At 39.7% G+C, this 14,204-nt stretch overlaps 1 protein-coding gene across 26 annotated transcripts in view; it reads right to left on the reverse strand.

Moving 5' to 3' along the window:
• Window positions 1-14,204, reverse strand: part of LOC138675454 (protocadherin gamma-A4-like) — a 732,953-nt gene that overhangs the window by 228,566 nt on the left and 490,183 nt on the right. The window contains exon 1 of one of the 26 annotated variants that reach the window (XM_069763649.1): window positions 1,109-3,707. The exons of the other annotated variants lie outside the window; for them this stretch is intronic. Coding sequence (XP_069619750.1) covers window positions 1,109-3,550 — 2,442 coding nt within the window. The 5' untranslated portion in view covers window positions 3,551-3,707. Of the gene's footprint in view, window positions 1-1,108; window positions 3,708-14,204 lie in introns of those variants that run through there. 26 annotated transcript variants of the gene reach the window in all.

Genomic DNA, 14,204 nt, shown 5'->3' on the forward strand with positions numbered 1-14,204 from the left:
TTAGCACTGTGAAGCTATTAAGTAGCTCGGGCTCTAGGCCAACCCAAGCTGCTTGGGCTCCCTAGCCCCTCTGACTGTAATCAGGAAACTGTTCATGCCTTACCCCAGCTAGCTCCTCCTATAGTTAACTATTTGCTATCTCCATCTTCCCTATCTCTAGAATATTCTACATGCCCCCTCTAGTGACCGAACTGAGGCACTATGCTTTCCCTATTTGACACAATTGATATACAAACATTTAGCAGCTTTAAGTACATAATACTCTGCTTCAAGAGGGACAAGAACATGGGACTGCTTCTGTACCCCCTTACAAATTCATAGCTATTAGTGATGAGCAAACGTTCTTGCATAATGTGCTATCCGAGCATTCTCGTGTGCCAACCGAGTGTCTATAGGGTAAATAGTAATGTTTCTGATATACAGTAAATGTCATCTTTAGATAGATTAACAAAGTTATGGCAGGAATTTGAAAGTATGCACCATTATTATTGATTAATTTCTAAGGTATAAGAAGGCATGTTCGATAATAATACTGCATTCTTACATAAATGTAGGCCCATTTATAATATGATTGTATTGTTCTGTTTCTTTGTATCAAGTTCCATAAATGTGCAAGAAAATATAATATAGTTGAAAATAAATCTAAATATATGATATTTAAATGGCAGTTCAAAAAAAAAGTTATCTTTTGAAAGTTATCAAAAGCCAGGTGTGATTTCAGTTTACAGCATAATATTGTATATAAATCAGATAAATATTATAGATACATTGTCCATAAAGACTATTCTCCAGATTAAAGCTGTAAACATTGGAACAGGCTTTATACAGAAAAGTAATTGCTAAATATTTTAATCTTGAAAATTAAGTCTACCGACTTATAGAATGTATAAACTAGGCCATGGGGAAAACTTAAACAGCAGGACCTGGGTGAGACCACCAAATCTTACAATTTATACACCAGTTATTGGCTAAGTAACCATTATAAAAATAATGTGTTAATAGATCTCTAAATAGTAATACAAATGTTTGCATATTTAATTATATATTTTCCCTCCCATTTCAGGTTTGGCATCTATACTGGACCATATATTATAATGTAGTAACTTACATTGCTTGGATCAGTCGATGAATTCCCTTCAGATGAGACTTCTTGATATATATTCCTTAATTGAGGATATTTTAAAGGCTGTACAATACTGACATCTTGTTGATCCAAAACTGGGGGAACATTTGTTTGGTAACTCTGCACTTGAGATCCTGGAGGAACCATCCTGACCTCCATGTATTTTAAGGTCCCATCTGTGTTCAGGTACAGAGCCGGCTGATACTGATCTGTGTAGGATTTGGATTGAGATCCACCAAGAATACAGCAACTACTGCTGTAATCATAACTGTCCTTCCTCAGACATTTCACCAATAGTATCATGAAGGTGACAAGTGACACTAAGCTGATGGCCACTAGGGAGATGATTAGATACAGAGTCATATCTGATGGGGGTTTGGAATTGGTCAGGAAGTCTCCAGATTTTGGTCTTTCCACTATAATCTCATCCGCTATACTGACAAGTACAGTCACTGTGGTGGATAATGGAGGCGTCCCCTGATCTCTGATAGAAATGACAAGTTGTTGCTCCATGTTCTCGGTCTCCTGTAATCCTCTTACAGTTCTCACCTCTCCTGTGAGTTTAGATACTTGAAATGATGAATAATTGATGGAATCAATGAGAGTAAACATCAACCAGGCATTGTGACCAGAGTCCAGATCCACTGCGGACAGTTTTGTCACCAGATATCCAGCACTTGCAGACTTGGGAATCCTTTCTTGGATAATGAGGTCCTCAGAGTGCTCTGGATACAGCAGAGAGGGGGGATTGTCATTTGTATCCAGAATGAAGATAAAGACGGGGACAGTGGAAGACAACTGTGGAGATCCTGAGTCTTCTACCTTTATGGTGATTTGTAAAACCTGGATCTGCTCATAATCAAAGGATCTCTGAGCAAATATATTCCCATCATTAGAATGAATGTACACAAAGGAGGAGACAGAAGAGCCGTCAATCTGACTCTCAACTATGGAGTAAACCAGATCAGAATTAACCCCCTCATCTAGGTCAGTAGCAGATACTGTACATAGAAGAGTCCCGGGGTCACTGTTCTCCTTAATGAAAGCATTATAAGCAGACTGTGTGAACACTGGAGCATTATCATTAATATCTGACACCCCGAGGGTGACGCTTGTTTTACTGTATAGAGGAGGAGACCCTAAATCAGAGGCTGTCAGCTCTATAGTGTATTGGGGGGTTTCCTCTCTATCCAGATTTCCATCTACAACCAAAGAATAGAGATTTTTAAGATATCTTATTTTAAAAGGCACATTTGGTGACAAGTTAATTTTAATTTCTCCATTTTTTCCAGAATCTTTGTCTTCCACGTTAATAAATCCTACAATATCACCAGAAGGTGCATTTTCTGGAATATCATTAGCCACTGAGATAAATGCAATTTCAGGTGAATTGTCATTTGCATCTTCTACTTCCACTTGAACTATGCAATTTCCCCTTAATTTGGGTAAACCTTTGTCTGTGGCTTTAATGAATAACTCATAAAAATTAAGATTTTCAAAATCCACATTTCGATTCACATACACCTTCCCATTTTCCTCATTTAAAGAAAATAATGCTCTAGCAGATTCAGATGTATGATCATCGAAGGAGAACTGAATTTCTCCATTTGCTCCGTCATCCTGATCTGTCGCATTTAATGTTAATATTACAGTATTCAGTGGCAGATTTTCCCTAATGCTGATTTTATAAACCGAATGATTAAAGACTGGAGGATTATCATTAATATCTAACACAACGATTGTTATTCTGCAGGTCCCTGATCTGGCCGGTTCTCCTCCATCAATAGCTGTGAGAATGAGGTGATGTTCTTGTTTTTCTTCTCTGTCTAAAACCTTTTCTAGTATCAGCTGAGGGATGAGCGTTCCATCCTTACGATTCTTCACAGACAATGAGAAATAAGGATTTGTATTCAGTGTATACTGACTGACACCATTCACACCAACATCTAAATCCTTGGCAATCAATAAAGCAAATTGAGCACCAGGACTTTCAAATAATTCAGTGATCTCAATAATGCGATGAATAGAAGAGAATGTGGGAGAATTATCATTAATATCCAGAATCTCTATTTCTAGAGTATAAAGCTCCACAGGATTCTCAGCCACAACCTCTATCTGCAGTAAACAGCTGGGACTAGATCCACACAGGCTCTCCCTATCAATCCTGTCCTTCACAACCAGCCCTCCATTTGCCTGATTTACACTGAAATATCTTTGGTATTTCTCAGATCTCAGATGTATCCTGCGCTGAGAGAGCTCTGCACGTTTTATCCCCAGATCCTGAGCTACATTTCCTACCAATGTCCCCGGCTCAGACTCCTCAACAATAGAATAACGAAGCTGCCCAGAGACCCAGCCCCAGCTACACAGGAGAAAGGAGCAGACTACTTGCCATTTCCAGCACTGACAAAAGCCTCTGATGTCCATATCTTAAATGATTTTCTTGATATTTGATGTCATGTAGATCCTGTGTAATCCAAGCTGCATGAGGGTGATAAATTTATCTGTCCATATTCCCAAAAAGATAATCCATCTGAAGAAAAGCACGATCCACACGGCTCTCATCAGGGCTGCAGCTCTTCTTTGTGTGAGAGACGATGGGAGGGTGAATCACTGAGCCAGGGGGAGGAGAGCGCACAGCTGACATGAGCACATTCTCTGGTATAGACTGAGTAATCTACTGGATGACAAGTCTACCCTCTAGTGGCCAATGGATAGAAATGCATTACATATCCAAAAAATAAATAGATAATAGAAACATATAAAGAACTTTTTATTCTATAGTATTTTCATAATATACTAATATTTGAAATCTGACATATTTTTGTTTTTAATTATGACAATTATATATATTTATATATATATATAATTTTTAATTAATGTAAAAAAAAAATAAATCTGGAGATAGCTTGGTATGTTGTGCAGTTATACAGTACACTACGTTTCATGTAATAAAGTTGCAAATTAGAAATTATTTGTATTCCCTGTTCTTTGGTCCTCTAAGTAAGGCAGCTATTGTCCTATCTAATACATTTTATTGATTAAATGAACGTGGTAGATTTTTACGGTAAATGTTATTATTATTATTATTGCAGAATACTAGTGGGGTCTGGGAAGGAGATAACGATATGCTGAATATAACAGAGTGGAGACTAGCACAAAGATAACCCTTTCCTGTTCTGATGGAGTAGAAACATATTCATGGTCAACTTATAGCTTTTTTGTCATACCCATGACACCCTGACGTCATGCTGTTATTTTCATCTAGTACTCATAATTACTAATAAGTTTGGACAATATATATACTGAACTAAAAAAAGGCACAGGGAAAAATTGCCATTAGTTGGTCTAAGATTTGTCATGAAATGGGTTGCCCTTCTATTTGTTTAGACAAGTGCTCACTTTTTGCTTCACTACTGCTCCTTCAGAGCACTACTTGGGTTCCCCACAGATTTCTTTGCTCAATCTTCTTGTGTGATTGATAAATATATATGCTGCAGTCAATGATTGCTGAAATCTATGCTGGTCTGGTTAAATAAGCATGGTGTATTACCCCATTAAAGCTACTATACTCATAATTTAAGATTAACCCCTATCTGACCTCGGACGGGATAGTATGTCCAAGGTCAGATCCCCTGCTTTGATGCAGGGCTCTGCGGTGAGCACGCATCAAAGCCGGGACATGTCAGCTGTTTTGAACAGCTGACATGTGCCCATAATAGGCGCGGGCAGAATCGCGATCTGCCCGCACCTATTAACTAGTAAAATGCCGCTGTCAAAAGCAGACAGCGGCATTTAACTACCGCTTCCGGCCGGGCGGCCGGAAATGACGTCATCGCGACCCCCGTCACATGATCGGGGGTCGGCGATGCGTCTCCATTGTAACCATAGAGGTCCTTGAGACCTCTATCGTTACTGATCGCCGGTGGCTGTGAGCGCCACCCTGTGGTCGGCGCTCACAGCACACCTCCATTTCTGCTACATAGCAGCGAACAGCAGATCGCTGCTATGTAGCAGAGGCGATCGAGTTGTGCCTGCTTCTAGCCTCCCATGGAGGCTATTGAAGCATGGCAAAAGTAAAAAAAAAGTTGAAAAAAATGTAAAAAAAATAAAAAAAATATAAAAGTTTAAATCACCCCCCTTTCACCCCAATCAAAATAAATCAATAAAAAAATATAAAATCTACACATATTTGGTATCGCCGCGTTCAGAATCGCCCGATCTATCAACTACAAAAAAGCATTAACCTGATCGCTAAACAGCATAGCGGGAAAAAAATTCAAAACGCCAGAATTACGTTTTTTTGGTTGCCGTGACATTGCATTAAAATGCAATAACGGGCGATCAAAAGAACGTATCTGCGCCGAAATGGTATAATTAAAAACGTCACCTCGGCACGCAAAAAATAAGCCCTCAACTGACCCCAAATCATGAAAAATGGAGACGCTACGGGTATCGGGAAATGGCGCAATTTTTTTTTTTTTTTTTTTTTTAGCAAAGTTTGGAATTTTTTTTCACCACTTAGATAAAAAATAACCTAGTCATGTTAGGAGTCTATGAACTCGTACTGACCTGGAGAATCATAATGGCAGGTCAGTTTTAGCATTTAGTGAACCTAGCAAAAAAGCCAAACAAAAAACCAATGTGGGATTGCACTTTTTTTGCAATTTCACCGCACTTGGAATTTTTTTCCCGTTTTCTAGTACATGACATGCTAAAACCAATGATGTCGTTCAAAAGTACAACTCGTCCCGCAAAAAATAAGCCCTCATATGGCCAAATTGATGGAAAAATAAAAAAGTTATGGCTCTGGGAAGGAGGGGAGTGAAAAACGAACACGGAAAAATGAAAAATCCCAAGGTCATGAAGGGGTTAATCATTCATTTCTAGAAGTGATATCTGAATTGTAGGTAATAACATAACACATCTTAGAAAAGGAGCTATGCAAAGTTATCAATGGTCTTATTCAACAGGGCTATCTCTTATCTATATCTTCAAAAAATGCTATTACTTAATCATTGGGATCCCACCGCCAATAAGTCCATGATTCCCAGTATGACAGCTTCTGCGTAGATATCTTAACTGTTCTGTTTACTCAAATTGATCTACGTTTAAACGATAATTCATTTTCAAAGGTGTTGATTCTTCAAAGCTTTTTCGTCATATTTCTGTCTAATAAATTTTTAAACGCAGCAATTTTTTCGGCAACGCAGTTACGTAAAAAAATGTAACATCTGCCTTTTTCATGCCATTCTTGAACCAGCTTTAACAAAGTAGGTGAAGCTGGTGTATTACCGGTATGTGGTGACCCCTGCTTGTCAAATTTATGATGAACGGTATTGTTCGCTATGCCAGAAATCTTCCTCCAGCAGATGCTGGACTGAGATTTGTGGCAAGGTTCATAAAGTGATGCACACCACAATGTGCCTCACCTGATCCATTATAAGTTATGCTTTTCTTAAATCAAGAGTGTCTGCTTCAACATGCCACCTCATCAAGACCGGTCATTTATTCTCAAAATTCTCAAATCACATGCAAAATCTGTATTCAGTGAAGACAGATTGTTAAGTTCCTGAGACAGAAGATCACAGTAGGTAATGCTAAGGCTAGGTTCACATTGCGTTAATGGGTGTCCGCTAGCGGATTCCGTTACATGGCGAAATTGTCACAATTAAAGCCATGCAACGGATCCGTTAGAGCACCCATTGATGGCAATGTGCTAACGGATCTCCAGCGCATCGCTAGTGCATGCTATTATCGGCACGCGCTAGCGATGTCACGTTAGTTTCGGACAGACCTCGGATGCTGCTCGCAGCATCCGAGGTCCGTTCCTCGCTAGCGCAGATCGGGTATCTGTGCTAGCGGGATCGCTAAACGCGATCCCTTTTGGGACATTGCGTTAGCGCAATCCGCTAGCATATGCGCTAAACGGATTGCCCTAACGCAATGTGAACCTAGCCTAAGATTCTTTGTAGATGAGAGTAAGAGGAAAAAGGATTGGATTCTATATTTACCTCTTTCTCCCCCTCACTGTGAATAGTGTGGTCAAGAGCATATAGAGAAAATCCATGGCGGGTTTCCCCTAGTGCTCTCAGGGTATTGCTCTCAGGAATGATGTGGGTCAGTGTTAGATCCAAATAACCTTAATGTCATAGTAGGTCCTAACAACATGTTACAATGTGATTACATCAGAAATAAACTCATAGCGATCATACCGTGAGCAATATTACAACCTCAACTGAGGTACTTCTCACATAAATGTGTACATAAAAGATGATTACAGACAATGAAGATGTTATAAAACTGAAGAACTTTATTTTTTTAAAACTTGCAATAAACAATTATTATAGTTCCCTCTTTTCGGTACAGCAGATGTAAGTAATATTACACTTGGTCATTATTATCTTGCTATATGCAGTGTAACACCGATACCTTCTCCTGTTATGCAAAAGAAGGTATTTCTGTTCTAGTAAAGACGCTATCAGCTTGAAACTGTCTTCTTAACTCTGACAGTCCACTCACTCTACTGAGCTGGACATTTTATTTACAGGCAACATACTAAGCCTAAGGAAATCCGGTCTCACTTTAGCCACTGAACTAGTATTTACAGACCTCTAACTAGGCCTAATGGTAGCTAGTCGCTTATTGGCGCTGAAATTATATTTACACACCACTCACTAGGCCTCAGAATAGTTAGTCTCTTGATATCCACTGTATATGTAATTACAAGCCTTTCACTAGGCCTCAGAATAGTTAGTCTCTTAATATTCACTGTATATGTAACTACAAACCACTCACTAGGCCTCAGAATAGCTAGGCTCTTAATATCCACTTTTTGGGTACAGTTCTAAAAAAAAACTGAACATTTTTTGTAAAATTTGTTACTTAGGAAATAGGCAAAAACAAAGACATGTCATTGTATTGCTAGATCCCAAGTATCAGGTAAATGTACTAAAATTCATTATGGTGTCATCAATTATGTAAAAAATATAGAAACCTTATACATGTGACTATTAATAGTGATAGTGAGTGTATATATGTATAACAGGTAACATTTCTCCTTGTGCTGAGTGACATGTCAAGCCTGGCATGTAAGAGTGAGGAGTCTTTAAAGCCATGCATGCTCCTCTGGGAAATTAAATATGCAAATTACATTTTCAGAGATGAAGAGGACTTGAACGTTAGCACCACCTATTAGAAGCAGCAATCCAAAAAGTCAATGTCGACCTTTCAATGAACCTTGCAATGTGATTTAGAATAAAAGCCAAACCAGAATCTCAATTTGCAGACACAGTGTTTTGGGGTGTTGACCGTCGTCAGTGTAAAGTATGAGATCTGATTTGTATAGGAAACTCTAAACATAATACAATAATAAACATTCTCAAGGCTAAAGGTACCGTCATATTAAGCGATGCTGCAGCGATCTAGACAATGATGCCGATCGCTGCAGCATCGCTGTTTGGTCGCTGGAGAGCTGTCACACAAACAGCTCTCCAGCGACTAACGATGCCGAAGTCCCAGGGCCGCGCTTAGTAACCCGATGTTTACCCTGGTTACCATTGTAAAAGTAAAAAAAAAAACACTACATACTTACATTCCTGTCGCGTCCCCCGGCCTCAGCTTCCCTGCTATGTGTAAGCGTGCTGGCCGGAAAGCAGAGCGGTGACGTCACCGCTGTGCTTTGCTTTAAGGCCGGCCGACGCTGACACTGGGCGACGCAGGGAAGCTGACGCTAAGGAATGTGACAGGAATGTAAGTATGCAGTGTTTTTTTTTTACTTTTACATTGGTAACCAGGGTAAACATCGGGTTACTAAGCGTGGCCCTGCGCTTAGTAACCCAATGTTTACCCTGGTTACCAGTGAAGACATCGCTGAATCGGCGTCACACACGCCGATTCAGTGTTGTCAGCGGGAGATCCAGCAATGAAATAAAGTTCTGGACTTTCCCCAGCGACCAACGATCTCCCAGCAGGGGCCTGATCGTTGGTCGCTGTCACACATAACGATTTAGTTAACGATATCGTTGCTACATCACAAAAAGCAACGATATCGTTAATGATATCGTTATGTGTGATGGTACCTTAAGTGATATTACTGCTTACAAACAATAGATTGTGATGGCCGTGGTTTGCGGGGGACAGGAGCAAACGTGTTTTTACGTAGCTCCTAATGTTCCCCTATTTCAGCTACCTAAAGCATATTAAATTGTGGAATACCTGGTTATAAAACCTACTAAAACATGCCTGGACTGGGTTATAAGATGAAAAAAGAACATTCAACCAAGAAAATCCCTTAATTAAAATGGAGGGACACCTGGAGAAGATCTAATGAAAGCCTGTTCTCATCTGAGGTAAAGGTGACAAAGCCTTTGCCTCACAATATGGATCCCTGCCGAAAACCAGAGTCACAGCTTCACAACAGTCATATGGCCTGTAAGACATCTGCTATAAAACATCCTGCACTCTCGGAGACATGAGCTGATGCTGTCCTGCAAAGAAACCGGATGAGCGCAGGAGATTCTGAGGCAATGAAGAAGCAGCGAAGAGGAGAAAATGGTGACGCGGCAACAACTCCCGCCCTTTCCAGAGCTTCAGCTGACAGATATCCAAAGATGCACCAAGGGATCGCGATGGCTGCCGGAGCTGTGACACAGCGGAAGGAGGAAGCAGGAGAAGACGTGGAGACGATGGAGATCCTCGCTCCTATTGAGACTCCAATGCAAGCTGCCAGACATAAGAAGAGGAGTGGGGGAGCTGCGGAGTTCTCACAAGGTATGACGCAGCAAACAGAAAAATATGGTGATTCACCATCTTCAGCGCTGCACAAGCACGGAGAGTTCTCCTCAGCTCTTCGTGTCCAAAGAAGTGATCACAGACATGATGCTGCGACGATGCAGAGGAGAAAGGAAGGAGAATCACCGGCATTAGCACCACACAGTGGGGGGATCTCTTCAGCTCCGATAGATCAAAGAAGTAATTGGAGACATGATGCACCGGTGTTTGTGCCAGGGCTGATAAGCGCTGAGGGAGGCAGATCATTTAATGCGTCAAAGGAAAAGGAAGGAAGTGTTATACAACTGCAGGGCTTGTCAGAAACACCCCATGTTGGCTGGTCAGAGAAAAAAAAACTCTGAATATCACACAGTGTACAGGGACACACAGGGGAAAACCATCTTCCATAATTCAGATATAAAAGAAGAAAAAAAATCAAAGAGGTGGCATTATCAGACATTCATATGGAGCAGTTAGCAAAATACCGATATTAAAAAATAAAAATCATCAACCATCACTTAATGTAAAGAATGGTGCCACTTCTACTTCTTTACATAATAGCCATAAAAACACAGAGTATTTAAAGGGGAACCTTACACAAACAAAACAATTGTACACAGGAGATGGATCTTTCAAAGAATCATATAATCTAATGACAGAAGAGGCCAAAATTTTATCTGATGATGGAGGTGTTGATCTGCATCTGATTTCTCTACCTGAAAAAAAAAGTCCCCTTCTAAATCCTCATACAATACTAGAGATTACAATTTAGGGAAAATTAAAGGGAAGTTTCCTAATATAGCTCCTTATTCTGCTAAATCTGTTAAAGAAACTACAAATATCTCCAACACAGACAAATTTGATTCCTACCAATCAGATGAATCCATTAACTCATCAGGAAAGATGGAAAATGGTCATTTTGGAGAGTTTTATAGCTATATAGATTCATCTGATTATAGAGGTGACTTGTTTTCAGATGATATGGCCTTTGATGACATCTATTCTTCAGAGTCATATTCTTCCTCAGAACACAAATCTAGTAGTGAAAACTCTGAATTTGATGAAAAATTTTAGCAAAAAACTAAACCAAATCAAATCAAACCAAATCAGAAAAAATTACAAGGGCACTCTAATAATAACAACTCATTGATAAACGATATCCAAGCAGCAGATGATAATCCAACAGAAAAATTTATGATTAGCATATGTAAAGCCCTCCTAGCTTCAGTGGAATATACTACTAGTGATGATGACTCAAAAAATATCTGAAGCCGATTTGGAATCTGAAGACTCTATACACTTAAACAGTACAAAAGCGTCCGAGAGTTTCATGAAAGAGCTCTTTAAAGATATGATATCATACATAACTGTTAACACACACTCAAATTCTTATGGAGTTTCTGATAACTCCTTCTATAAATGAAAAAAAAAATCTCTTCAGTCAAAAATCAAAGGTCCTCATATCCTAATGAGGACCAAAATCTTGCTACACTCTCTGATTCATTGAAAAAAATCCAAAATGATATCAACTCTTTTAGAAAAAATCTAAACAATCTTGAAGACTTTAAAAAGAAAAATAATGTAAAAATTAGAGGGATTCTAAAGTCGGTCCAGAACTCCCAACTAAAAGATTACATCTCTTCATTAATTTCTTATCTACTTCCTAGCGCCAAAGAGGAAAATTTTATTGAAACGGCCTAAAGGTACCTTCACACTGAGCAACTTTACAACGAGAACAACAACGATCCGTGACGTTGCAGCGTCCTGGATAGCAATCTCGTTGTGTTTGACACGCAGCAGCGATCAGGATCCTGCTGTGACATCGCTGGTCGTAGCTGAAAGTCCAGAACTTTATTTGGTCATCAGGTCAGCGTGATTCGTCATGTTTGACAGCAAAAGCAACGATGCCTGCAATGTTTTTTCACAGAGCTAACAACCAGCGAGAACGATAAGTACGTCACTGGATCGCTCCTGCATCGTTCTGGAGTTGCTGCGTTTGACATCTCTACAGCGACCTAACAGCAACGCTCCAGCAATCTAGTTTAGGTCGAATCGTTGTCTATATCACTGGAGCGTCGCTAAATGTGATGGTACCTTTAGAGTACGCAGACAATCTGCTTTTCCACCTGATGTCGAAACAGATGTCATTGTCTCCTTCTACCCCAATTGGGTTAGAAATGCTTCACTAAATATACCAAAGGTGCCAAAATTCCTTTGTTCTCCATATAACCACTTGATCTTTTTCAAAGACCTATCTAAAGAAACATTACAAAAGCGAAAATTATTTCAGCCCACTACCTGTGAACTCCGAAAAGCTGGAATACCTTACAATTGGTCTCAGAGCTTAACGCTAAAAATTAAATTTGCATCCAAATTGATCGATATTTCATCTCCGGCGGAGGGAGCTGACTTCCTGATAGGTGCATGCATAATATCCTCCATGTACTCCCATGGACTCCTCACTAAGTCCAAATCTGATCTTCATCCCAAATGAAGAAATGCTGCAAACAACACCTTATTGAACATAATGACTCTCTTATTTGAATGCCCAGAAAGACTTTTCTTCATTTATTCCTCAATTGTAGCCTGTTTTTGAACCGTACTTTGCCCCCACAAGGTCATAGGAACACCTAAAGGTGATTCCAGACATCCCAGGATGTATTTATTTTTCCTTTTGAACCATATTTGACTTTTGAGTAAGCGATAGTTGTCCTGGTTCTATTTGAGTAAGCTACAGTATGTTACAGTATGGAAGTCCTGTATTTTCTTCCTTGTCTTTCCCTATAATCCCATGTATCCTATTTTTCCCGCACCTTTACCCTTACCTTTGTTAACCCCTATCTGACCTCGGACGGGATAGTACGTCCGAGGTCAGATCCCCTGCTTTGATGCAGGGCTCCGTGGTAAACCCGCATCAAAGCCGGGACATGTCAGCTGTTTTGAACAGCTGACATGTGCCCGTAATAGGCGCGGGCAGAATCGCGATCTGCCCGCACCTATTAACTAGTTAAATGCCGCTGTCAATCGCAGACAGCAGCATTTAACTACCATTTCCGGCCGGGCGGCCGGAAATGACGTCATCGCCGACCCCCGTCACATGATCGGGGGTCGGCTATGCTTCAGAATAGTAACCATAGAGGTCCTTAAGACCTCTATGGTTACTGATCCTCGGCAGCTGTGAGCGCCACCCTGTGGTCGGCGCTCACAGCACACCTGCAATTCTGCTACATAGCAGCGATCTGATGATCGTTGCTATGTAGCAGAGCCGATCGCGTTGTGCCTGCTTCTAGCCTCCCATGGAGGCTATTGAAGCATGGCAAAAGTTAAAAAAAAAAGTAAAAAAAAATGTGAAAAAAATAAAAAAAAATAAAAGTTTAAATCACCCCCCTTTCGCCCCAATCAAAATAAATGAATAAAAAAAAAATCAAATCTACACATATTTGGTATTGCCGCGCTCAGAATCGCCCGATCTATCAATTAAAAAAAGCATTAACCTGATCACTAAACGGCGTAGCGAGAAAAAAATGCGAAACGCCAGAATTACGTTTTTTTGGTCGCCGCAACATTACATTAAAATGCAATAACGGGCGATCAAAAGAACGTATCAGCACCAAAATGCTATCATTAAAAACGGCATCTCGGCTTGCAAAAAATAAGCCCTCAACCGACCCCAGATCATGAAAAATGGAGACGCTACAGGTATCGGAAAACGGCGCAATTTTTTTTTTTTTTTTTAGCAAAGTTTGGAATTTTTTTTCACCACTTAGATAAAAAATAACCCAGTCATGTTAGGTGTCCATGAACTCATACTGACCTGGAGAATCATAATGGCAGGTCAGTTTTAGCATTTAGTGAACCTAGCAAAAAAGCCAAACAAAAAACAAGTGTGGGATTGCACTTTTGTTGCAATTTCACCGCACTTGGAATTTTTTTCCCATTTTTTAGTACACGACATGCTAAAACCAATGATGTCGTTTAAAAGTACAACTCATCCCGCAAAAAATAAGCCCTCACATGGCCAAATTGACGGAAAAATAAAAAAGTTATGGCTCTGGGAAGGAGAGGAGTGAAAAACAAACATGGAAAAACGAAAAATCCCAAGGTCATGAAGGGGTTAAATTTATAAAACCAATAAAAATTTGTTGGAAAAACAAACAATAGATTGTAAGTACCAAACACTTTCTTGAAAGAATATTTGACTTCACATTGCTGCCTTTTAATTTTATGTTATATATTATCTAACAGAAGCTACATTTGATTTTCAAAAGAGCAACAGGGCGAAGTAACAAAAATACACAATTTTTGGTTC

This window comes from Ranitomeya imitator, chromosome 4, assembly GCF_032444005.1.
Source record: "Ranitomeya imitator isolate aRanImi1 chromosome 4, aRanImi1.pri, whole genome shotgun sequence".
Lineage (NCBI taxonomy): Eukaryota > Metazoa > Chordata > Amphibia > Anura > Dendrobatidae > Ranitomeya > Ranitomeya imitator.